The sequence below is a fragment of the Fundulus heteroclitus genome, chromosome 7 (genome assembly GCF_011125445.2).
Source record: "Fundulus heteroclitus isolate FHET01 chromosome 7, MU-UCD_Fhet_4.1, whole genome shotgun sequence".
Classification (NCBI taxonomy): domain Eukaryota; kingdom Metazoa; phylum Chordata; class Actinopteri; order Cyprinodontiformes; family Fundulidae; genus Fundulus; species Fundulus heteroclitus.
Genome location: NC_046367.1, coordinates 25,586,255 through 25,613,800, shown reverse-complemented (window position 1 = coordinate 25,613,800; position 27,546 = coordinate 25,586,255). Strand labels below are relative to the sequence as shown.

The 27,546-nt window shown below is 40.4% G+C and overlaps 1 protein-coding gene across 3 annotated transcripts; it reads right to left on the bottom strand.

Annotated features, from left to right (window-relative positions):
- Positions 1-276: 276 nt before the first annotated feature.
- itga6a (integrin, alpha 6a) lies at positions 277-27,101 on the bottom strand. Of its 3 annotated transcripts, none has more exons than XM_036139293.1 (26): positions 26,824-27,101; positions 16,113-16,237; positions 15,929-16,008; positions 15,591-15,843; positions 15,372-15,488; positions 12,527-12,731; positions 11,688-11,881; positions 10,739-10,833; positions 8,294-8,421; positions 8,118-8,204; positions 7,978-8,039; positions 7,724-7,890; positions 7,388-7,531; positions 5,491-5,609; positions 5,047-5,203; positions 4,852-4,926; positions 4,689-4,768; positions 3,552-3,626; positions 3,258-3,360; positions 2,981-3,157; positions 2,774-2,866; positions 2,587-2,694; positions 2,381-2,479; positions 2,162-2,284; positions 1,128-1,254; positions 571-684 (listed from the first exon to the last, which is right to left on the bottom strand). In XM_036139293.1, exons 1-25 carry the CDS (start codon positions 27,015-27,017, stop codon positions 1,147-1,149), a joined length of 3,168 nt encoding a protein of 1,055 aa, XP_035995186.1. In that variant the 5' UTR covers positions 27,018-27,101; the 3' UTR covers positions 571-684; positions 1,128-1,146. The 3 variants fall into 3 exon arrangements, with proteins under 3 accessions (XP_035995185.1, XP_035995186.1, XP_035995187.1); XM_036139294.1 differs by having other exon boundaries at positions 573-684; positions 1,109-1,254; XM_036139292.1 differs by lacking the exon at positions 1,128-1,254 and having other exon boundaries at positions 277-684.
- Positions 27,102-27,546: the final 445 nt, after the last annotated feature.

Below are 27,546 nucleotides of genomic sequence, written 5' to 3'. Positions count from 1 at the left end.
TCAACCAATTACATTAACAAATGTCTGAATAAAATATATACATTTCTGCTTTATTTAAAAAAAAAAAAAACATCTTCCCTTTTGGATTCCTCATGTGGGACAAAACAAGCCACCTCAGTGATGCTCTATGGTCCAGTGGCTGCTACCTAAACTTCTCAGGAATGAGGATTTAAGGGTGGGAGTTAAACTGCGCTGAACACCAACAATGCTTTTATTATTCATATATTTGAACTAGTTGTACCTTCTGTACACAATTTGAGGTAAAAAAAAAAAAAAAAACACAGTACAGCACCAGTAACAGCAGTAAACTTGCTCCAAAAAAGGCTTTGGTTACATGGCTATTTTCATATAAAAAAATAAATACAAAATGTGCAGAAATATTTAAATATATACAGCATCATTTATACAGTGTGTAAATTGATTGTCTTGAACCCAAATTTAGAATGAAAAACACTGAATTTAAAAATAAAAAATGAAAGTTCAGTGGGTCAAACCCAGAATCCTCAGGAGATAAAACATTCGTTAGCAGCTGTAATTGTCGATCCACGTCGTCATCCACTGCTTCTTCTCAAAAGCCTCAGACTCGGCTTTTCCATCGACGTAAGCTGGGGTCTCCTTTTTGATCCGCACTGCGTGGTAGCGAGGTACGCTGTCCTCTTGTTTGGAGCGCTTGAAGAATCCGCACTGGATGGAGGGAAGAGATTTAAAGAAGTTTAAATCTTGTCATATTTCAAAAGGGACGATTAAAGGAGAGCAGCGCAGCAAGGTTAAGCATGATTTTGCGGTGTTTTGTTTTATAGAAAAGGTCGGGAAAAGCAGTCTGGAGAGAACAGCGTTGTTGCAAAAAAATTTTTTTGAAATTTGCACATGGAAACGTGTCTAGACGTTTGGCAGCAAAAAGAGATGTAATTACGCAGAAGCAAAAAAAAAAAAAAGAAAGAGGTTTATTTTATGCTGACTTCAGCTGGAAAGTTCTTCCAAGTAAAAACCCTCCAGATGACTCGCATCTTCATCTCAGTACAATAAGTGTCTGATTGAGAGTATCTGCATTAGGTCAGCGGGTTTAGCACGGAAAGCGAAGCTCGTTAGCAGCTGCGGTGATAATCACGCTTTCATGCCGACTTTACCCCCCGATCAGAGAGAGAATCAGGCCTCATCAGTGAGGTTTTCTTTGTCTGAGGGCTGAACGTGGATCTCTGCCTTGTGATACGCAGCATTGAATTGTTCTATAGTCGCCCTCTTGAAGAAACCGCACTGAAGAGAGACAAAGGGTGGGCAAAAGGTTAGCTGTGTCATCTTTCACAAAATATTTTAAATGCCTTTATTGAATGTAAATGTAATTTTTTTCACGTTTTTTTTTTTCTTTCAGATGCCAGTTTTCAACATCCCGCTCAGTTTATTTTAGCCTCTTATTATCGTCTTGTTCTCCGGCCGTTTTGGTTTTCTTTTGTGTTTATTGTTTCTCAGCATTTTCTTGCTGCTTTCTAAGGGGTCTTTAATCATATTTAATGCATTTTCTGTGTTCATTTTTGCCGGTTAAGGTCTTGTGACATTAGTTTAAAGTTGCAGTTCACAAAAAATTTCCTTCTTATCTGACGGGTAACAATCTCAGCCACTAGATGTGCACAACTGGGTAGAGGCGCAACCCAAAAGACCTTAATTGCAGCAAATTGGTGGTTCTAAAAAAGTATTGACACAGAAGGGGCTGAATACAAATCCACATCACACTTTTCTGATTTGCAATTAAAACCACATATTATTTTTCATCTAAATCTCAGATTATACGCTGCGTTGTGTTGGTCTATTCCGTAGAAAAACAAGTTAAATGCATTGAATTTATGGTTGTAATGTGAAGATATTTGAAAAGATCAAAGGGGTATGGATCCTCTGACAAATCTACTGGCCTCTTGCACTTCTCAGAATCATTTTTTGGCGGTTTTCTATAAATTGATTCTTTATTAGATGTGATTGCACTCCTACTAGCCAGACACGCTTCATTAAATCAGCTGCTTTGGCGTTTTAGATGTCTAATTATGTGAAAAATCAAGTTAGCTAGTTGTTCACAGATTTTAAATGCTTCGCCAGCTGCAGCTTCCCTCCCATCCGACGTGAAAGTTCGGCTTGCATCTAGCTCGTCCTTTTTCAACAAACATCTGCCCACCTTCCATAACACAAACACCATCAAGGCCAAAATCAGGACCCCGGCCAGAACCGCCATCAGAATGATCCACCAGGGAACTCCGAACTGAGCCACCTCGCTGTCGGGCGACACGAGGACCTTCACCTGAGACACAACGTCAAAGCAGAAAAACCCGATGAGCCCAGGCGTTATAAAGGACCGCTGGGGTTAATATTTCCATTCAGCCGATGAAGCGCGTACAGTAAAGTCAGGAGACTTCAGGAATATGTTCTGAGCCTGAGAGGTAAGCACGAGCGAGGCCTCCACATCCAAAACTGTGGTTGGAAAGGAGGCGTATTCCTGTGGGAAAACAAAAACACGAGCTTCAATAATTAATCAGGACGTCCATAATCATGCTGATCAACTCTGGATGCATAAAAGAGGCGACAGAAACTAAAATTTGTTACCTCAATAAAGGTGGAGTTCCACAAACGAGATCTCAGCTCGACTGCAGTACCATCAATTCCCTGCAGAGGGCACTGTAGCACCACACATTTGTTTTTCCCTCTACAGGACTGAAACAAAAAAAAGGAGGCAAACTTGTAACACAAAATGTCTAGGTGTTTACGACACAGAATATTTAAATCCACTCACCAAAATGTTATATTTTGAATGAAAAGCGATTTGGCCACCAAGTTTCCTTTCTTTCTCGACCACGTCCCGTTTTGCGCGTGATGGAGAACTCTCCTGAAAGCACATTTCTACACTTTAAACCAACACAACACACAGCTGTAAACGCATGAAGGAATATTTGAGCTCAGAATAATATTGTTTCAACATCAAATTCTCAGAAACACCAACCCAAATGCTTTTGAGCGAGTGGATTTCAGATTGAGGCAAGCAGACGACGTTCTCCTGTCCATGAGATGTGACCTTCACCAGGTAAAGAAGCCATTTCCCATCTTTATTGTATTTGGGCCACTTAATGTGCAGCGAGGCATTGAGAGGATGGGCCAAAGGCTTCCACAAGTTGTTTATCTGGGGGAGAAATTCAGAAGACGCAGCTCCAGAACAGCACATTATACTAATAACATGAAATGATGTTCGTATATCAGTAATCTATTTAGACTAAACTTACCCTAAAAGTAAAGTTAATCAAACTTCCAGCCTCTTCTTCTGTCTTCATTGCAGTTTCTGCTTTCACAACACCTCCGAAAGATAGTTGATTGGGTTGGGCTTCCCTGAAGGAGCAATGGGAAAATACTCACTTTTCTTTTGCAATTATACAGACACACACACACACGCACACACACACACACACACACACATATATATATATATATATATATATATATATATATATATATATATATTTATATATATAGTACGTTCACATAGGTGCTCTGTGGAAGCTCTACATTAATGTACCTACCCGCTCAATGTCAAAGGAAGTTCAATTTTCACTTTACTCTTTACTTTCACAGGAGAAATATTTTGAGTACTGGTCCTAAAGCAGAAGAAGACAATCTTGTTCAAGATAATTGTAAGTAACTGTACAAAATACAATAAAATAACGTTTTAACAGTGTTTTTTTGGCTGTTTACGAGCAGGCGTGTTAAAAACCAACAGTTAATTAAAGGGATTCACAAAGAAATTGGCCAATTTTCATCTTAATTAGCAGACTGGAAACTAAAAAAATAAGACCTTATATGTGTGAAATGGGCCATGAAAACAAGTTGGGGGTATAATATCATCTATTGCGCACTGATGAGGCTGTGTGAATATCAAAGGTGAATACCAAAGGACCGGCTCAGGGGTGGTCAGCTTTGTTGCTTTGCTCAAAAATGCTCAGATCAGAAAGCGTGTTGTCTTTCTATGAGGTTGTCTTTCCATGGAATTCAAATTCTCTAATTCTCTAATCAGAGCACAACATGAAGCAAACAACCTCCCCTCCTCCCCCAGCTGATGCACCGGCTGTAAGTCACGCTAGCATGGCTGACTGCTCCACCTGAGAGGAGGAAGACGGAGGAGCGAGCAGATGTTAGCCCCTGATCAGCCTCCCTGTATCGGCTCGAACAGGAGGCAGATGGCGCTGAAGCAGCAGGGCGTGAAAACTAACTTCACAGCGGTGACTAAAAAGGGGAGCTGAAGTGTCCGAGGGTGAAAATCACAGTGGTGTTGTTTCCCAGCTGCATCAGTACAGCCGCAGCGAGCTTCCTGCCGCGCCACGGTCTATGTGGCTTTTTATTTCGGGCCCACTGTGTTGAATCACATCGCCAGTTGTTTCTGTAATTCTTAAATTGCATTAATAGCAGAGAACCAGTGATGATCTGAACTATACATGTACAGTGGATACATTTTTTTCTACTAAATCTCAGTAAAAAGCAGGGTCTGAATTATGGCCTTAATGTAACCTTATGTAATAATTCAGTTATTTCAACTACAACAGCTGGTGAATTTTGTTTTTGAAACGGCAACAATAGTCATATTTTACAACCTACTTTCCCGGTCTTATAGTTTATTGCCCTAATATTTACAGTTCATGTATAGAAATGAACGGATGACTTACGTTTGGAGCTGCAGATCAATCTCAATCTCAGTGGCGCTGAGTGTTATAGCCGTGGTGCTCAGGATGATGTAAAAGGTGACCTTGTATAAAAAAGAAAACTATACCTTACCTTAAAATACCCATATTTAGCTTTTCAAGCCATTCTTATCAGGATTGTGGGTACCTCTGAGTTTCTCTTGAAGGGGTTTCCCAGCTTACACTCGGCTTCAGATCCGTTTTGGTTGGCAGTACAGATGATCTGTTCATTTGGCAAAAAAGGAGCGATCTTCAATTTAAAAGGCCATTTTTGAGACAGCACTCATATTCTAGCAGGTTTCGCCCTAGTTCACATAGTAGCTACTCACTACATGTCACTCACAGTTGTGGGCCGAACTCCAGCGTACGACAGGGTGTCTGGGAATTTCCCCACAAGCTTCGCTTCGTAGGCATCGTCTTGGTTTTCATTGGTGACCGTCACCCCCACAAACAAGTCCCTCTTCTCGTAACTCTTGACGAACTCAGGGACGTTGTCGGCACTGTAGCACACAAACTTAAAAATGAGCTCGGAAGAAACACAGCAGCCAAACAACTATTTCTGCAGAGATCTTTAAAATATAGCCTAATGTTTTACTTTCAGCAGGTGAAAAGTTATGTAATGTAGACAAGGCAGACTTATTTATTGTAGCTTAACTAAAACTAAAAGAAGAAACTCCAGTGCAGATTTGTTTTAATTCTGACAGGATTTTGCAGTACAAACATTTAACATAAAATAATTTGAATGATTTTAAACAGTTTTTAAACAAGGCTGAGTTTGTATTTGAACCTTTTGGGCAACGGGGAGAATATATCCTGGCTGATCTCTTTGTAGTACAGACTGTAGTTCATGTGCAGATTGCTAAAGCAAATCCTTTTATCTCTACATCCCTCCTTGAGAAAGGTTACCTGCAGCGATAATTCAGAAAACAAGATGTTAACAAAGTAAAAATATCGATTTGCATACGGTTATTTAAAAAAAGGATTCTTACCACTTCAACTATGTCACATCTTGCCACATTACAACCACACGCTTAAAGGTATTTTATTTGCTAGACTTGCACAAAGTAGCACAACAATGAGAAGCAGATGAAAAATTTTATATATATTGTAGTTTTTAAAATATTTGACAAAGAAAAATCTGAAAAGTGTGGAGTGCATTTGCATCCTGAACCCCTTTTGTGGTGGAGTAAAAGGTGGTTGTGGAACCACCTTTTACTGCAATCATAGCTGCAAGGAGACTGAGTAGAGAACATCTGTGAACAATTTTCAAGTCTTGACAGATGTTAAATTGGATTTGGGTCTGGACTTTGACTGGGCAATTCTAGCACAAGAACATGCTTTGTTCTAAACCATTTGGTTGTAGCTCTGGATGGATGGTTAAGGTCATCGGTTTGCTGCCCCAACCTTCAGTCCTAACAGGTTGCCTACCAGGATTGTATTTACCTCCATCCATCACCAAGTTTTCTGTCATATATGGAGTTTTACACGTAGGATCAAAAATATAAATTTGGTCTAAGAGTACCTTCATCTGCATGTTTCTCCAACAAGGCATGTGGCAAACTGGAAATAGGACTTATTATTGCTCCTTTTTTCCACAAAGGTTTTCTTCGGTAACTCTTCAATAAGGGACCAATTTTATAGCACATGACCAATTTGCAGATTGTTTCACCCAAGCTGTGCATCTCTGCAGCTCCTCCGGAGTTAACGCAGGCCTTTTGACTGCTTCTATCTTCGATGCTCTGTTTGCTGGGCCCCATGTCTGGGTAGGTCTACAGTTGGGGAACAGACTGTAAAGTGGGGCCACTTATTATGCACATTTTCAGGTGACAATCATGTAGAATGTATGACTTTCTTTTAAAAGGGAATATGTGAGAGGCCCACTTTTTTTCCAGATCAACAATGATATACAGATCCTTTATCTACAAAAATTCTACTAACCTCTTTGTTTCATCAAAATACTGTCTAGTTTATTGTTGAGCAGGTAATAAAAAAATACCATAAAATAGTTTTACACTTTAACAATCACACACATTTAAAAAAAATCTAATTCACGTTGCCCATTAAACGTTCGACAACTGGTCACATATTAGCCATCTGCAATCGAACGGCAAAAAGTCTGGACATCACGGCCCCAAATTTTCAGACGACGAATTGAACGGTGCTGTTTGAGATGTTTACAGCTTGGCATATTCTTTTTATAATTTTTTTTTATTTAAGATATTTATTTCAGGCACTAGAAACAAAACAATAGCAGTAACAAACAAACAAAACTACATAAATACACAGAGCAAAGGAAAATCAACAATCAAATTAGTCAAACAACAGCAAAAAGAGTAATGCCAACATAACATGTTCGACATGTGCATATTTACAGACAAAAGTGAATACATAATGCAACTATATGAACAACACTCATCTTGGGTTTTAAACACCTGCCTGCAGTTGGTCCTTATGATGCTGTTGGTTTGTTATCATTCACCAACAAACAGCTGAGACCTTCACAGTCCACATAGATTTACTGAGATTAAATTACACACATGGACTCCATTTAGTGGAAAAGTGAAATCTTTGTGCTGGTTTATCACATAATACAAATTAAAGTTTGTGGTTGTAACGCGGCAAAACAGGAGAAAGTTTAAAGTGACGAGTATGAGCTCGGTTAAAACTGTAAAGTGACTCTTTACCTCTGCGACAGCTCTGCTTGGCTGGGCGGCGTCTAAAACCGGCATCAGCCGAGGAAGACCATTTTCTGTCTTCTTGCCTTTCGCTTCGATAATTTCTGCAGAAACCTCGATGAGAATGCCGCTCATCTTGTCCTGAATTTTCTCCTGTGTAAATCCAACAGTTAAAGTTACAGCATACTGGTTTTCTAAGCTGACTCCGTAGCAGTATAAATATTTTACTTCTTTTCTTAACACATTAATCAGCTGCAAAAGAAAAGATCTGATTCTTCTACATATTTTTACTGATTATATAATTCTGGTTCAAACTAATTACAATTAGAGGCAATTATGATTTACCTTAAGCCCGACATTGACGCTGACGCAGCTTTCTCTATTTTGGCCCCTGAGCTCTAAGGTGTTGTTGAACCACGTGTCCGATTCAGCAGATTTGTTCAGAAAAATCACCCTGGAGTTCAGCCCTTTTTTCCTGCTTTCTCCATCTGTCTCTATGGAATAGCTGATTACTGCAGGATAAAATGTGATCAGATGTTATTAAGACCTCGTAAACATCTGTGTAGCATAAACCTTTTATTAATGTTTTTTTTACTTACTGAGCCGCTGGCTGTAGGATTTAGGATTTGCTGTGTAGCTGAAGCAAGCTTTCACAGTGAAGCTATTGATAAAAAAAAGAAAAATTACCCAACAGAGTATCTTCTGCAGAGTCTGAGTATAATGTCACCTGAACACCTACCAAAAGCGGTTATTACAGCCATTACTGGGGTCAATTTCCTCGGGAGATACTATAACATTTTTCCTGATGTTGACAACTGTCCTTGCTCTGAAAGAAGGTTGTTAAATGAAGCGTTGAAAGACAACCACACCATCTTCATTTATTTTGCCCTTCCTGTGTTTACGAGTCATGTTTACCTGTAAATTAAAGCTGCATCTGACAGAGATCCCACAGCCAGGTCTGGATAAGAGTTACCATCCAGGTCCATGTTTCCTGCCAGAGAATATCCAAAAAAGCGGATGTTGTGCTCTCTGCCTGAAAGGATCTGTAATGAAGAAGATGAAATATTAGAGAATGTAATAAAGGAGAAATGTTGGACCATTACCCTAAAAAATGTGGAGATTCTGACACATGATGTTGCGCCAGCAGGAATTTAAATGTTGAAAGTACAAGATATAAAATATAGCGATAATTAAAATGTACTGGTCTTTAAAGTAAAGTGAGTGAATTCTCTTGTACCCATTAAGCCCGACTATCCCGGTACCGGGTTCAGTGGGCAAAGCCCATTTTTTGCCTTCTCCAAAAGTAATTCAAAAACGATAATTTATTTTTCTCCTAAATCCCTTGAGGGAGAAGGTTTTAATGTTTCTAGAACATGTTCCTCAGATCCTTTTCTTCATTTCATCTCACTATTCCCCATGCCTGTCTCAGCTCTAAAATTCACTCCTGATCTCCGTAACACAGACTCATTAGCACACTTCAAATCCACACTCAAAACTCTTCTGTTTAAAGTAGCCTACGCACTGTGATTGTATGTGTATAACTATGTAAGGGGACCTTGAGTGTCAAGAAAAGCGCTTACAAATAAAATACATTATTATTATTATTATTATTATTATTATTATTATTATTATTATTATTATTATTATTATTATTATTGTTATAAGTTGCTAAAATATTTTTTTCAAAAATACTATTTTTTAAAAAAAAAGATGTACCGTATTTTCCGGACTATAAGTCGTAGTTTTTTTCATAGTTTGGCCGGGGGTGCGACTTATACTCTGGAGCGATTTATGTGTAAAATTATTACACATTTTTACCGGTATATCATTACACCTGTTATTTTCCCACCAAACCCCAAGAGGGCGCTCTAGGCCTGTGTTGAATCAGACGTAAGCGACGTAGAAGTGGAAGTGCCGCGTCTTCTACCTCCGGAGTTAACAGAGTTATTTAAAAGTGACACAGAAGATGAAGATTTAACTGGATTTTAGTTATTTGGAGTGACACGGGTGCTTTGGTTAACTTCTTTGCATGTTATTTATGCTATAGTTATCTGAATAGCTTTTAATATGTTATGTTAACATACTAGGCACGTTCTCACTTGTGTTATGTAGCGTAAGCTAACCGTACAATTATTCAGCCTGTTGTTGCCTCCGTTCTATTTTTATTTAAAATTGCCTTTCAAGATGACGTGTCTGTTCTTGATGTTGTATATTATCAAATAAATTTCCCCCAAAAATGCGACTTATACTCCAGTCTTTTCTTCTTTATTATGCATTTTATGGCTGGTGCGACTTGTATTCCGGAGCGACTTATAGTCCGGAAAATACGGTAATTTAAAGGTCTATCAAACATAGCGGACTCTTCCGGAAAAATGCTTCAGGACTTGTTCTTGCTAAACCCCTCGCAGTTGGTATTCCTGGAAACTAGAGAGTCACACTTTTCCAACAACCTATTGCAAGTCTTTTTTACGCGCAGCTACTACTCCTGACGCAGTTGATAATATACAGCGTAAATCTTATGACCAAAGGCTTTGTCATATGCAGAAGGAGTGTTACAATAGAAATCAGCACTTTTATTTGACCAGATTCTATTTTAGGAGGCGAGAAACACATTTGGCACAGTTTTGGCACATTTGGCCAAATTGTGCCAAAATCACAGGTCTGCCTGGCACAATGGCCACTAAAACCGAACAAATATGCTTCAGCTGATTCAGTCCAGATTTGCTCCAGTTATAGTCAAGATGTGGATCAATAAAGTCTGAGGCTTCTCCTATATTTTCAAAAGGGTTTTTAATGATGTTTTGCGCTGTTTATTTTGAAAAACATTTAGGTGACCTTCAAATAATTTTAATAAGTTTGTTTAATTGCCTATAAATCAGACATAGTGACATTTGCAATAGTGGTTCCACTGGAAAAAATATTCTTTAATGCCTTATCTTCACACAGATAAAAGTTTGCATCTACAGTTTATAGCTGTGGAGATGTACTTGATTTATATCAGGTATGTAATTTTAGGCAGAAATAGTTCCAAAAACCCTTTGGGCTTACAGACTGAAACTGGGCAGAAATCTGCATGCAGAGGTTTTCAGCTCTATTTTGGCAACAGAAAATAAGATGTAAATCAAAGCCAAACATATAATGTGGCACAGTTAAAATATTACTTCAGTTTACTTCAGTTCATCTGTTTTGGGAATCTAGCACATTTGTAGGGAAATTTAAAATACTCAAAATTCTTCAAACAAAACAAGCTAAAAATTATATTCAAGTCACTTAAGCTGTGAAAAAATATCTGGTTTATCACTGCAACCACCACACATGTAATCCATAATAAAAATAAAACAAAAGGTCATAAAAACCAACCTGTGCAGGGCTTGTTTTGATCCCTTCTGCAGATCCATGATAAATATAGACTTTTCCCACTCCCTCATCATCCTGCGGAGCTCCAACTGCAATATCTGCACAGGTATAAAAACATTGCTGCTAATGTACTCTGGCTGCTGAGGCTCTGGGTTCACGTGCCCATTTGCAGATTTGTGTCATCATTTCTTCCTAACGCGTTAACATTTGTACAAGCCTACTTTCGTCTCTTTACAGCATCATTATATTTTGTAACATCAGAATCACAAACGTGTGTGTCTTAGGGTTTAATGGGATAGACCAACACAATGAAGCACACACTTCTGAAGTGGGGGAAAAAACAATCAAACTGTATATTTATATTCAACCCTTGAAAAAATACTTAGCAAAACCTCCTATTGCTGCAAATTATTTATTTATTTTTATTTTTATTTTATTTGTTATTTTTTTTGACGTGCATTGTTAAGTTTCTGCCCTGTGGGCCAAACTGTTTGAATTTCTTATGACCAGAGCACCATCTTTCTCACCCATCTATTGATTTTCTTTGAACGTCTTTCGCAGCTACATGGGGGAGCTGGTGAGTTGCATGACTAATAGTTGTCATGTGTACATATTCCCCCACCTGAGCATGTGGTTTGTCTCTAACAAACCTCTGAGGCCTTCGCAGAACAGCTGGATGTATACTGAGATTAAAATTTCACACAGTCTAAGTCTGTTAACTAATACGGTGACTGCTAAATCATATGCAGTATCACAGATTATGGCAACTGATCAATCCAAAAACAATCATACTAGTACCTACTGTCAGATATTATTTATCTGATTTATTAGACTTATTGTAATGAAGCCTCATTTCCTTACAACAGACTATGCGGGTCATAGTAAATCACTTGTCAAAACAGGTATGAAATGTCTGAAAAGATGAATATCGTCACAAAGCCAGGTAAATTACCGTTAAATGAGTCCTTATTAACGTCCCCTATGTTTTCCACCGCCACTCCAAACATCGAATCTTTGGTGCCGTTTAGACGGATAGGAGTGACCTTATTCCACCCTTCAGGTCTGTTGATATAAACAAAAGCCGCTCCACCGACGTCTCGGCTCTTCACGTAGAAGTGAGGAGCTCCCACGACAATGTCCTCCCATCTAAATCGTGTACAGAAAATATAAGGACCCTGTTAGCTTACAAACTTCCTCCGCCATTACTGGAGAAACGTCTTAACATAAACGCATTGCAGTGGAATATTCTCCCTCCAGCTCAGCCATGGCAAAGCTTTCATTCTTTTGTTTTATTTGGTGTTTGCTTAGACACGTTTTGTGCCAAATCTTGAAACAATTCACAACTTTATCCTTCTAGGCAAATAAAAAAAAATCCATTCTATGTAAATAAAAGCAACCCCAGAGCATGACAGTCACACCACCGTGGATCACTGTGGGTATGGTGTTCATTCTGTGATGTGCAGCGATGCGTTTGGGCCAAATTATTCCATCTTGAATTTTGGCTCAGAAGCTTGTTTGGTTTCATCAGATTATAACACATTCAGATGGGATGTTGATGTTGATTTTAGGGAGGGGGAGAGATTTTATTCAGACCCGGATGTTTTATTAAAAGAATACAATCCCGTCTTGCAACCTACTGTATCTCTGACTCCATGTGTGGAGTCAGAGATACATATAGTGCAGCTCTATGCTACTAAAATTTATTAAACGTCCACTTAAGGTACCAAAAAATTGGTGGAGAACAATCACAAGGAAACAAACATCTTTCTCAACAGATAAACGTTCACCTACCCATCACCATTCAGGTCGACCACAGCCACGTCGTATCCAAATGAGGACGCTAGTCCCGGCCCGTCCAGCAGGTCCTTCACCCGGAGTTGTCCAGAGTCTTTGCTCAGCAGGACTACAGCTCCCTTGTGATGGGCTCTTGGTGCTCCTGCCACCACGGTCAGGTTGCGGTTCCTCATGATGCGGTGCCCCGTGTCGAGCGAGAACCCTATGGGTAAAGAGATGTTATAGATGGAAAACCGTTTAGCCTATTATGAGGATAATGTTAAAACTCTCTGTTCTTGTCATGTCACTGCCGTTTTCCATTGAAAAATATGTGAAGGTGTGCATGTCTCCTCTGGGATTTGTTAGCAACATTGCAGAATCAGAAAAGCATTTTGGCTAAGAACAAAGAGATGGTAACTACACATTGGTTTGATCTGGAGACCGAGGACAATGTCTCAGGTCACAATCTGACTCTCTCCTACTTTATCCTGTGGGGTGACGTGGCACAGAGGTTAGGGAGTTTGTCTTGCAATTGGCCGGTTCGATCCTTGCACCGACTCTCTCTATCGTTGTGTCCTTGGGCAAGACACTTCACCTGCATTACCTGCTGGCGGTGGTCAGAGGGCCCGGTGGTGTCGGTGCATGGCAGCCTCGCCTCTGTCAGTCTGCCCCAGGGCAGCTGTAGCTACAAACATGGCTCACCACCGTCAGGGTGTGAATGACTAAACTGTAGTGTGAAGCGCTTTGAAGGTCATCAAGACTGGTTAAAAATGCTGTACAAGTACAAGCCATTTACCATATCCTCTTTTTGGTTTCCCACTGCAGCTACTAAATGGTCACGCGGTTTAACATCTAAACACTGAGCTCCGTGTTTAGATGCACTAATTCTGCTTTCTAGTTCTCATCAGTCCCCAAGCGGTCACCAACTGGCTTGTTTAGCAGAACTTGTTCATCAGGACTTAAACAATGAATGTTCAATTGATAGATATTCATGGGCAGCTCACATTAGTCTGTCAGGACTTTGGATGTTATGGGCCAAAGGAAAACCTTTTGGATGTTGTTGTGGGCATGACGATGTACTTCACTCGCAACAGAAGTCAGAATATTGCTCTAGGAATGGTAAACTGCACAGAGCAGTCATTAAGAGTGTTGCCTTGCAGCTAGAAGGTCCCTCTTGCATGGAGTTCGCATGCTCTCCCCTTATCCTATAATGCATGACTTGTTGTAACAACTACGGCTTCCTCCCACAGTTCAAAAACCTCAGAGTAGTCATTATCGTGCTGGAGGTAGTCATCAGAAGATGGAAACTCGGCTGTCATGAAGTGAAACGTGCGGGCAACAATAACATTCTGGTGGACTCTGGCGTTTAAATGATGCTCAGTTGGTACTGAAGGGCCCAAAGGGTGACATGAACTTCTTATAGGTTCTCTTTGGCCATTATACTTTTCTTGGAGAGCAAATCCTCTGTCCATGCATACCTGCCATTGAAGTTAAACTTGCACACAGCCTCTTTCTCATTGTGGAGGTATGCACTTTGGTAGCTGAAAAGCTCAAGCTTTAAAGTTTGTTGAGGCTTCGTTTTGCATCTTGCAGTCTCCTTTCACGGTGAACCTGCTTAGACAGCGACACCTGGGCACACTGACAATAGTTCTGAAAGTCTTGCAGCTGCAAACTATTTCCTGTACAACAGACGGGCTGGTATAAAATACTTTACACCTCTTTGTTGATTTCAACACTCAAGCAGCACACCTGACCACGTCTCTAAAGGTCAGATCGGCTTCAAACTGCAGAGTAGAGATCACGCGATCCTGATGTGATACACCTGTGTGTCGTTTTGCAAAATGTTGTGTGTGTGAGGAAATGTGAGGATTGTTTTTATTTATTACTCACTATAAATTTTTATGTTTTTTTTAATCTACATATTTTAAAAAAGTTTTAAAAGGCCTTTATTGTAGGGGGGTGGGGTAGTAGAGAACAGGTAGTGGTGGCTGGGGAGAAGTGGTTGTACAGTGGTTAGAGCAGAGCGCTTGCCTTCTGAGAACGATGCATAAACCCAGTTTGAACCTTGCAGACTGACACCACAGTTTCCTGAGCATAACCTGTAGCCCTAGATTGCTCCCCGGGCGCTGTAAGCCCCCCTCTGCTCCCTATGGGTGACGGGTTAAATGCAGAAATCAAGATTCCTTGGAACGTGCTATTGCAATGACAAATAAAGATTTTATTATTATTATTAAATGTGAGGGGAAGGGTGTTTCTTCTTGCCCACTGCCACCACAGTCATGCTCCGTTTAAGGGATTGCAGCAAAGCTAACATCTTTTTGCAATCAAATCATCCACTGTTGTCACACGCTGATTCAGGAGGGGGGGGGGGATTGCTGCGAAGCGTGAGAATCTGTCTATAGGTTCTGATTGAACTGAATAGATAGAATTGGATCTGCTTTTCTTGCAATGTGCCTTGAGATGACACCTGTTGTGATCATAGTGATTGATAGTAAGTATCCATGGGACTAAAACAACACATTGTGTCAAAGGACTGTATTTTGGGGACCTAAATAGTTGAAGTAAATCCAAATGGGTCCCATTAAAAAAAAAAAAAAAAAAAGCAGTTAGTTTCCATCATGAGTAAACTATAGTATAGGGCCCCACATACACATGTTCTAATCTTTCCAGTAGTTTTAGAGGAAGGATGCTGTTCTAAGAAGTTAAAAGCCTTATTATAAGCACTTCCTCATTATCTTCAAAAGACACAAGTCTGCTGAGATACTGTTGGCAGCCAATAATTGGAAACTCTGTTGTCAATGCAAAGCAGCCCAAGTGATACACAAACATACAACCAGTGCGTTTTGTTGGAGGATTTACTCACCAAGGTAGCTGTGGGCTTCTACGACAGTCTTTTCAGGTTCCACAAACTCATATGGTCCATCATCATATATTTCCATATCCAACAAAGTGCTGTTTTGTTGGGTCACCTGCACAAGCCCTGCAGAGGATTTCAGAGATCAAGGCAACAGATTTTGATGCAACCACACTGAATACAGAGAGTAAGTTATATGGTGTCAAAGCGCTAAATAATAATGGTGACCTTGCCAGTTTTTGGCTCCTGGGGCTCCAAACACCACATAATGGTAGTCCTTGGTGAAGGTGACCCCCAGACCCTGCTGACAGACCCCATACTGGAGATGATCTGTGTCTCCGAACCTGTTTTCACAGGTTTTCCAGTCACCCCCGTCCATATCAGATGTCGAGTCGATGGTCAAATCCTGACTGAAGAAGTAGCAGCGCCCAAGGACCGACTGGGATTCTGTCAGACGCTTTTGATATCGATGTGCACACGTCTGAAATGGCATGACCCACTGTTCAACCACACAGAGCAATCAGAAAGACACAGAGGGCAATGGTATAAAATGTCTTTGGGCGTACCACGACTTTTCCACCTGGCCCCTGACTCTGCACAGACACACCCATCCACTGGTCCTCTTTACTCTCCTTAAGTGGGTCCTCTTTCAGTTGCAATCAACCCAAGAGAAAGAAATCAGAATTGTGTCAATTAGACAGGTTGGTAGGAGGGTAAGCAAGCAGGAGGGGAGATTTATAGGTTTCTCACCATCGTTATCGAATTCAACACGCTCACAGTTATTGATCTCATTGATTTCACATTTAAAAAGGCCACCAGTCTCACTGGATGTTTGTTTATTTAAAGCCCTGGCTCTGGGAGCGCCGATCAGCAACCTGAGGAAAAACAAACAAAAAAATATTGTCGAATCATTGCACACATAGACATACATTTCAAGTATTTATTTTGATGGCTATGGCTTGCAGCTAAGAAGAAGAATATTGTAGAACAAAATAATAATACACAACAAAAATCCTACTGAAAAGTATGCAATACATGCTTTTCAGTCTCTGTTTTTATGTTTGAAAGACTTGATGCCCTACATTTCTTAAAACTAAATGAAGAAAAGACAGAGGTGGTGATTTTTGGTTGTTCCAATGAAGACTCCCTGACTGATGCTGGCTCCATTATTACAAATTTAGGGATAAAGACAGATGCTGAACTTAAGTTGGAAACCCACATTAGAGCTATTGTAAAATCCAGCTTTTTTCACTTGAGGCAGCTTGTTAAAGTAATGCCTATTCTTTCTAATCAAAACAGTAATCCATGCCTTTGTAAGGACACGGCTAGATTACTGTAGTTCACTCTATAAGGGAGCCAATGATTTGTGAATTTCCCAGCTTCAGAGGGTACAAAATGCTGCTGCACGTCTCTTAACAGGTACAAAAATATTTCCCCAGTTTAAGCCGCGCTGCATTGGCTGCCAGTGCATTTTAGGATTCATTTTAAAACCCTTTGATTTGCTTTTAAAGCTCTTAATGGCCTTGCCCCACCTTACCTATTTGAGCTGCTACATCCCTACACACCCACGCGTTCCCATAGATCAGCTGACCAGTTGTCACTGAGGGTGTCGAAGACGAAGCGTATGGGTGATCATTTGTATTTTATGATCGTGCATAGCACTTTGGTCATGTGGGTGTGTGAAGTATAAATAAAATTGCTGTGGTATGGTACATGCACTCAGAATTAGGCTGTGCCTCACTTTGCATGAGTGGCTGCATCAACACAGTGAGGCATGGATGTGATCAGCACATGGCACTGCGGAGGGGTTAGGGATGCTTTGTTGGTTCTGGTGTTTCACATCTTCGTCTTGAGGTCAGGTGAGTTTTCTGGCCAATCATGCACACCGAGAGCATGGAAACTGTAATATTGGCCGTGTGGGCAGGTGCCAAGTCCTGCTGAACAATTTAACCAGATTCCCCATAAAGCTTTTCAGCTGAGGGAAGCATGAATGTCTGCACTTTGACGTCTGCACTGATAATGGACCTCATGATGGACCTGATGACACACAATGGCCCAAAATTAGCAGATGACATGACTCTGTAAATCATCACTAAGTGGAAACCTCACATTGGGCCTCAAGCAGTTCTGTGCATTCTGTGCCTTTCCACTGTTTCTCCAAACTCCCAGACCCTGACTTTCAAATTACATTCAACCTTAGTCCAGGTAAGGCACTTCTGAGGTTGTCTATGGTTCAGGACTGGCTTAATGCAAGGAATATAACCGTTGTAGCCCATGTACTAGATAAGTTCATTCCTTGTGAGCAAACCCAAAACCTTTGAAGTGGATTTACTTCCAAATCTAAGGCGGTAATTATTCCTGTTACTTGTTCCCCTTTTTCTACCAAACTTTTTCCTTCCACTCAACTTTTTGTGAACCTGCTTGGATACAGCCCTCTGAACAGCCACCTTCTTTGTGATTTACCTGAGCTGGGAAGGGTTTCAATGACTGTTTGCTGGACAACTATCCAATAGGCGGTATTCCACGTGGTCGTGAAGGCCAGAATATACGTTATGGTCCTGCATTAAAAAAATTATTGGTCTTAAGTAATATAAACATTTGTAGAGAACCTAAATACACAGACTGGCTAAAAAAAAAAAAGTCGCCACCTGGATTTAACTAAGCAAATAGGTACGAGCCTCCCATTGGATAATTACTGCATGGGCAATTATGTTTCAGCTGGCAACCAGTTATTTAACACCAACTGGTGCAATGAAACGCTTCTAATTTATTAAACAACCATGTTGTCCAACCATCCCATGTTTGTGGAAAAGTTGTCAGTCTGATTCAGAAGGGTCAAAAAATTGGCATGAAGCATCAAGCAGAGAAAACATCTTAAGGAGATTGCAGAAACTGCCAAAACTGGGTTAAGAACTGTCCAACGCATTATTAAAAGCTGGAAGGATAGTGGGACCCCATCGGGTTTGAGGAACAAAATGTGGCCGGAAAAAAAATCCTAAGTGATCACGATCGGTGATCACTTAAATGTTTGGTGAAATCAAATTGAAGAAAAACAACAGTAGAGCTCCGGGCTTAATAGTGAGAGTAAGAGCATTTCCACACACACATTTGATGTGAGATTGTGAAACAGTGGTCCAGGGAGCATGAGACATATTTGTCACACATGGATCGGCCACCACCTTAACCCCACTGAAAATGTTTGGGATGTGCTGGAGAAGGCTTTGCGCAGCAGGCAGACTCTACCATCATCAATGCAAGATCTAGGTGAAAGATTAATAATAATTAAACACTGGGTGGAAATAAATCTTTTGACATCGCAGAAGCTTATCGAAACAATGCCACAGTGAATGCATGCCGTAATCAAGGCGAAAGGCCGTCCAAAAAAAATACTAGTGTGTGACCTTTTTATTGTTTGGTGCCGACTTTTTTTGTTTGTTGGCCAGGCAGTGTACGTGGGTTTCATTAGCCGTAAACCATAATCATATAAATTAACCCTTATCACATTTTGTGTAATAAATCGATGCAATGATGTTTCTTTTTTGTCTTTCCTAAAACCTTTTTACCAAACTAAAATAAAAAGAGCAGGAAACAAATCTCTCTCACATTTGTTTGTCTGGGTGTTAAGGAACTCAGTCAACGGTGACCATCAAAGACGGGAAAAAAAAGCAAACCGTGACATCCTGGCCGGCTACTGCTTAACACACATTCTGCTGAAACAAACATCCCTTTTCATTTCCCCCAGCGACCTTTGCAACATACCAAACCTCGCCGTCTCACACGTTTTCCTGTCAGCAGCCTCACTATCAAGTCAGTTTGTTCAAGAAACCCATAAAAATCTAAGGCGTTCTCAGAAACACATAACTGGTCAGATAAAACATGTCATAAAGAAGATAATAGCAAAGATCATATAGATGTTATGGATTTTTCCTTTTACTGAAATACAATAGCTAAAGCAAGAATCTTCCAAAAAAAGAAGATCTTAAGGTACTTATACTGTAATCATAGATATAAAGTTTAGAGTAATTTTTCTCCCCTGATAATCTGATCAGCAATAATTATAAATGTTTACAAGATGTTTTAGTCTTACTGAAAGGAACACAAAAATCTGATTTCACGCAAGAGATTTAAATTGCCTTTTTATCCAAAACTGTGGAAATTTCAAAATATAGTAATTTGCATAACTAGTGCTGTCATGGGGAAAACTAAGTGCATCCTTGTTGCTTCAAAACTATTTAACATGGACAGTAGCAGCTATAGGGTGCTGACCAAATGCCTTTGATTAATAAACCATCTCCCAGTGTTATTTCCTGTATAAAGACAGGACTGGGGCATTTTATAGGTCTGGCGCGTATGGATGTGTGTTAAAATTATATCAAGATGGAAAGACATCAGCAATGACCTTAGAGAAGGAACTTCTGCTTCCACTTTGGAGCGGATGTACGAGAACTTTCAACTCAAAGTCAAGCTCAAAAACTAAAAAAATGAAATAGAAAAAAGTTAGATCTGGGCACTCTACGGGCCTCTGTTAGCATGCTCAGTCTTACAGTTCTGGACACCCATAACTCTGGATACACAGTAAACTGAGTAAAATCTTCTCAGAAACTGATAACATTTGGTCCCTCTCAAAAAAAAAACATCTTCAATTTGAGTAAGTTTTACGCAGAGAAATTTCCTGTGTATCACCTGTTAAGCACGACGGTGGAGGGGTGATGATTTGGGTTTGCTTGGCCGCTGAAGGACCTGGTGTTGAGTAGACCATGAATTCCTCAGTACACCAAAGTATTTTAGAGCCAAACGTGAGGCCATCTGTCAGCTGAAGCTGGGCCCAAAGTGGGTCAGAAGCAGACAATGCAATTCGGTGCCGTCTTAACAATGCACTTATTATGTCCAACCTCGGTCTGAACTTAAACTGCCACAGATCGCCAACAAGGACGACTCTGTGCTTCATGGATGACTCATGGCACCAATCCGGGGAAAGATGATAATCAACACACTTTCGGACTTATCAAAGGGCTGGACACACATTTCTTTAACGCATACATTCATTTATCTTCAAATGGTGTTTGACATAAAGGAGTTATGCATCTTCAAAGATTTTGGATCAGAACTAAGTTTTTAGGAGTCACGCAGTAAAAAATGCAAGGCTAAAATAAAACTGACGTACATATCAAGGTCTATCTGCATGAACTGTTTGGTACCTTTCACTACATTTATCTTCACGCTATCATGGTGTGATGGCAGCTGTCCAGTAAACTTCAGGCAAACTACCAAAGTGTGAAATTGTGAAAATGTAGAAAGGGAAACCACAGTCTCGCTCAGACTTCCCGTCTGTCGCCTACGTGAACACCGGGTAACAAAGTTCTGTTTTATCTCAAACAACTCATAGGACAATATTTTCCTAACAGAGATCTTCACTATGGGGCCAATTCATGCATTCATGCGTAATGTATGATTTAGGATCTCATTCTGCGCATTTAAAAAGAACTCTTGCCTCAGGTCATTTGCTGCATTGACAAAATGTTTACATTTTGGCTATCTTGTTGACCTGGCAAGCTGGTAAGAAGTTAACATTTAAAACAGATTAGTCTGAAGGACACAGGGAAGGCTGCACAAAGCTGAAAAATACCAGAGAACGTGTGTGAAGACAACACATCTATGAAAATGCTTCGAGGAGGAGTAGTTCGAAATGCAGCTGTTTCTAAGGTGTTGTGCTCTTTGGTGATTTGAATGTTACCTCTTTATTTTTCTTCATGCTTCTGTCATCGTGCTTCTGTCAGGATGCATGTGACTGATAATGAATCAGATTTTTACCGCTGTGGTAGCTGAATACAGTTTTATTGGAAATTTGATTTCAAAAGAGTAATACTAACCATCGGAGATTTTATCTTGGTGATCATTAAAACCGCTTTCATCCCTTGTCCTGGTTTTGTTAGGCGCGCCGCACACTATACAAAATGCTGTCAGGATCAAGTCCAAAGAACAACAACAAAAAAAAAAAAAATGCGCAAAGGACCAAAATGCAATGAAAATCTTTGAAAGGATTTTAAAAAAAAGAGGAACTACAGATCCAGACCCCCTCAAGTGATCTGTTAAAAGCTTGGCCCTCTGGAAGAATCTAATAACTAAATTAGGGTCTAATTTAGTTATTAGATTCTTTCAGGTCTTAAAATCTAGTATAAGAGGGTTTCAGTTGAAATCCTCATCTCTTTAAAACACCACGGCTCTCGCTGCGCTGTAAATGGGAAGGAGATCGGTGTTGGTTTTATGGAGCGGCGACGTCACTGATGTCCCGCTGCAGCCCCCACAGCTGTGCCGTCGTAGCGGGAAGAGCCTCCACAGCTGTTCAAAACGCCTGGGCTTACACGATATACCCGGACTGCTGCTGATCTGCAAACAGCTGGACGCACATCACGGAGGAAGGTGCGAATATTCAGCATCAAGCGAACAATAAAGGTCCACGACAAGTCTCCAGATTCCCTGCGTTAACCAAGACGTCCTTAACCCCTGCTCTAGCTAGACTGACCTGGGAGGGAAATGCAACTGGAATGTCTCCGTTGATGATTCACTGATGCCTCTAATCTATCGGGTTACGCGCTCACAGATGGTCATGCATGCCCGGTCTAATGGCCTTTTTTCTCTGGCGGCGCGGAGAGAATCCAGATCATTTACTCAGCCTCTTGTTCATCCAGGAGGTATTCGACTGCTTCCCCTGTGTTAAAACAGGAATCCTCTTCCACTCAGCCCGAGATTTTTATATTATTTTAGTTACAGCTAAAGAGACTGTCTAACAAACAAGAGGAATGTTATCCACATCGCCTTCTCACCAAGCAAAGTATGCATGAAGGATGGTGAGGAGTCTCCCTGCCTCTCCTCACGTCAAGGATTTAGAATAATCCCGTCAATGCAAGAAGTAAAGGCTGGCAGAAACTTGCAGCTGCCAGCGATCGCTGCGAAACGTTGGGTCCAAACGAGAACAGAAGAAACAGATGGGCCGAGAGTCTTGCATTGCTGGTTTGTGGTTTTCGCCACGTCCGTGTTTCTCACACTGCCGAGCTTGCCTATACGATTTCACCTCCTTTGCTCGCGGGTCAAGTGCAGATATAGAGCGAGACTAAGTGACGAGTAGAAGGAGCTCTTAAAACAAACAGCGCTCTGTTTTCAGCTGTGCTATAAGTCCCATAAAGGCACATTGAAGTGGTAAACAGCAGCTGAACTCAATGTCAGTGCACCTCAACAATGTTCCCCGATGTTTTCAATAAATAAATATTTAAGAAGAGCCCTGTGATGGACTGGCCCCGCCTCTCGCCCAATGGCCGCTGGAGTTAGGCACCCAGCCACCCCGCGACCCTGCACGGATATGCGGGTAAAGATAATAGATGGATGTTTTCTGAGAAACTATGACATTGTAAATTGGATACAAATTATTTCATTTTGAGAAACCTATAAGACTAACAGCTCAGCATTGGAAAAGCTGCATATTGCTAAAGCACAGAGTGGAAACATCGCCTCCATCAACCTATCAGGGTAGATGTTTGATAGAGGAACCAGAACAGCTCTCTTGCTCCAGGAAACACTTATTTTAGGCTACGTCTGCGAGCATGCAGGGTTTTTTTCTTTGAGATCGTGTTGAATGATTAGGATGAGCTTCGAGGATAGGAACAGCAATATACAACTTGGTTTGGCCGGGCTGCAGACAGAGGATGCAGCTAGTTGCCATAGAGTCTCGCCTGCTGACGAGGCTGATGGATTTTTGCACTGATTTCTTAGGCAAGTCGTGTTTGTCATGCTTCTTGCTTGTTAAGATCTGACAAGATAAGGAATTTCTTTATTTTCCCACTATGGGTAAATTCAGGTGTGACAGTGGCAATAATAGTAAAGAAAAAAAATGAAAAAAGAACAATCGAGTCTAATCTAAAGTTAGTTGTAAAGACAAGCTTAGAATAAAAAGTAAATGCCACAGTAAATATTGTACAATTATTGATAATATGGTATACTAGGGCTGGACGATATAGAAAAAAAGTAAATCGATAAAATAGAAATCATTTTAATCGATATCGATAATTATCAACAAATTCAAAACCTATATTTTAAGTGCAGCCCTGGCCATTTTATGGCATTGCTTAGCGACTTATTTTTAGATACAAAGCACACAAACAAACAAAAAAGCAAAAATAAGATAAAATATTCAAGTTTAACAGTGGAAAAAAAAGATAATACAATATGCAACATGAATGATAGTGCAGCAGCATCTCGAAGTAACTAAGGCGTGTGCAAGTTTACCTTAGTATGTGAGAGGCAGTGTAAAAACTAAAAGAATGTTCAGCAATATGTTTCAGACCGAGAGACCCTGAAGCTCTGTGTTAGACTACAAGAGGAAATGAAATGAAGAACGGAAAAAGGTTTTCAGTCTGATGATCATAAGTGAAAATCTGAATGTTGCCCGCTTTGAGACAAGCAGCTGAGGAGCCGTCCATGTTTTCATTCGCACACAGACCAAGAGAACTTCAGCAGCTGATGTTGCGGAGCAGCTGTGACGATGTGTACCTGTCTGCTGTGAGAAAATTCAGGGCAAATTTAATTTATAAGCTTTAGCCTTGACTTGACGCATAATAGACTATTCAAGCATTCATATGTTCTCCTAAAGAAAGACATTTCTAAAAGCGAGACATTTCGTCTGTTGAAATAGTTGTATTTAGCGATAGTATTTTTTAGCAATAATTGTGGATGAAAACTTCTTAATGACCACTGACATTTACTCCACTGCAGCTAAACTGTGGATAGATGTACCTCATTTGAGTAGACAATTTGAATTCATTATTTTAATTTCCAGACGCTTTCCAGAGCTTATATCTACATTAGGTAATGTCAGGACTCCATGAATAGATCGTAGTCCAAAACTGATAATAATGAATGCTACTTGACGCATTATGTAAAAAGAACGACGATTAAAAAAAAGAAGCAAATTATCTTATCAGTTTCCAAATGCTCACAGACAAATATGTATGCTGTGCTTTAAATTATTTAAAGGGGATGTCATGTGTTTTTGTTTGCTTTTTACAAAGCTCCTTCTCATGATATGAAGGTTTTTTTAAACAACTAACTGATGGTGTTATATTTCTTTAAATTGCATGTTAAATGTGTTTCTAGCAATTAAAAGCGCAACGATCCAGTTACAGCGATGCGAAATGCAATATCGATCCCTATCGTCATTTTCAAGATACACTTTTATTTTGAAATTCGGGAATGAGAGTATAGTGAACAGGTGATCTATTATTATCATTATTAATATTGCTTTAAAATTAGAAGAATACTGTTTTTAATGTCATTGCCTGATACGTGCAACAGCTTACAAGTAAAATGATCTAATCATGTATCTTGTATCGTCAATGTAACAAGAAAAATTTAGACTTTTATAAAAGGACTAAAAACAGATAGATAGATAGATAGATAGATAGATAGATAGATAGATAGATAGATAGATAGATAGATAGATAGATAGATAGATAGATAGATAGATAGATAGATAGATAGATAGATAGATAGATAGATAGATAGATAGATAGATAGATAGATAGATGATGAGTCCATGATGAGCCTGGTTCTGCCAGAGGTTTCTTCCCAAAGGGGAGTTTTTACTCTCCACAGTCGCTGCATGCTTGTTCATCATGCACAGTTCATGCAAACCTGTGTTTATCCAAGTTGGACATCTAGCTCAAACAGACCATATTATGGACTGAACAAAACGTCATCTATCTCCACTCCACCACCAGTTTCAGGCCTGTGGGGAAAATATCCCTATTCTCATACGCCTGCTTATGCATATTCAAGTATAATTCAGCGTGAATGTTTCCTGCCGAGGTCTGAGCGCCAAAGTCTTAAAATATTGTATCAATAAAATTCTTCTAATTGCCTTTTCTATCCGTGTGAGTTTTTCCAGATTGAAATAACATCGTATTGTGCTGATTTACACTCCTACACAATTGTTTAATTTTTCAGATTCAGTCTGCAGAGATCTGTGGCAGCCTCCTCCTCGGAGGAGAATTGAGTTCTCTTTCCCTATCTGCAGAAAACCAACTATCAAGCCGGCGCCACGTTTCAGGCCTCGTGTTTGCCGGGCAAATATAACGTCAGCTTCACAACAGCCCTCTATCACTTCAAGCTGTCAAACCAGGAAGAAGTCACAGTGTCTCTTTTCATGTTCTCTGAAAAAGAAGCTTTTAAGTAAAAGTTTAGATGAGCTTCTCTCTAAAAAAAAAAACCCTTATAAGAAATCAACTCAGAATGTAGACAATGCCAGGACTGTTCTGCACAGCAGTCAGATAACATTCCAGGAGGCTTATCTACGTCGACCTGCTACCAGATCGTTGTCTCCATGTTCCTCCACTGGTCCCCCATAGCTGGAAACATCTCCTAGCGTGCAATCTGAGCATGTATGCAGGCTCACACATGTTGCCTCCTCCCTACCCGGCTACACAGGATCAGCCAGCAGGATCCAGCCTCTCACAGGTGATGTCTCCTCTGACACTTGAGTTGTTGCTGCAGAGGCAACGACCGCCCACCGTGGCTACGCAGGTCAGTGACTCAATGCAATCTACTGGGTTTTCCTTCGATAGAAAACGTTTCAACCAATCTGTCTGGATGATTTCACTGAATTGCCTTTTTTTTAAGTGCCTTGGGATGAGAATTGGTGCAAAATAAATAAAACTGAATTGTATTGAGTTGTGCCGCAAGCAGATAATTTGCGACAGAAATCAGCATGTTCGATTCCCCTATCAATTAATAGTTATGTTATTATGATTGAATTTTTTTTAAAGCGATTGATCTGTTAGCTTCCAACTTTGTAGTGTAATGTTTTCTACGATGCAAACTCCCACGTGAAAAACAACTAAAATATAACGTGTGAAACAAAAGGAAAGCAGATCATAACTCCTCTGCCTGCGCTCTGAATGATTTGAACCTTATACAACCACATTGGAAGATTACACCTCCAGTAGAAACACTTGCTTGTCCTCTTCCTGCTTTCCGTTTCACGTTCAACCAGCATCACAGGGGAAGTTTACTAAAATCTAGAAACCAAAATAACTAAGAAGCTCTGTGGGCTTGGGAACTTTATGTGTAGTTTTAATTAAAGAAATGCTGGAGCAGCCCAGCAACTGTTGCATGGACGTCAGTCCTCCAAAGGCAGGAGGCCATAATTGACTAAATCTTTGATGTTTCAAGCAGAAAAAAAGGATTGAATCAAGAAACATCTAAAGGTTTTCATTGTTTCCTGCTGCTGCTGCTGCTGCTGCAGAACAAGGCTCACGGATTAACATTTTCAAATATAAACCAAAATAATTCAAGAGAATCTGTCCTTTCATACAACATTAAATCCATTTATCTACTCAGGGGAGTCTCTCTCCTTCCCACCAGAGGTTTGAAATGAGAAATTATATAAAGCCAAAGCAGAGTGAGCACTTACAGGACTTTATTGGGGTTGACTTGCTGGTGCAAGGCGAGGGAGAAGCCGAAGAGAGAGCCCGGCTCCCCGTCTTTCCTGATCGCATGCCGGGCGTCCAGGTTGAAGGCGCGCAGCCCGCTGGGCTCCAGCAGATGGATGAGGAGGATCAGCGCAGCCTGGACGGCGCAGGCTCCTCTCTGCTGCAGCGGCGCCATGGCGGCGAGGTGAGCGACGTCCGCACCGGTCCGGCAGTCCAGAAAGTAGAGAGCCCGGGGAACCCGCTGCTCCTCCGCCCTCAGTTACTGCGTTAATGAGGCCAGCAGCCGATTGTTTAACTGCATGGCTTGCTCCACAGCGCCGCCTGTGGCCACAGGACACTGCGCCCCGAACTACAGGTGCGCTTCGGGAAATGTTGGTTATTACATCAAAAAGTGTACTTCACATGGAAAAGTGACATAGATTGATTACAAATGTTAGTGTGGCCGTGTAATGACCTAGAGATGTCAAATGGGGTTATTTCGGTCGTTAAATTGTTTACTTTTACTCTTCTAAATTAAAGAAAAATACATTTATTTATTTATTTTTCTGCCAAATACTGTTTTAAAAAAAATCTATGACTAATATGAATGGTTTCAGCTTGAGAACTTCTGTTTCTCATCGGTAATAAGGGTGTGTTAGATTGATCATAATTTATTGTTTATTAGTCACAAAGTTTAAGGTCAGTGATGGCACAGCTCTGTGTAA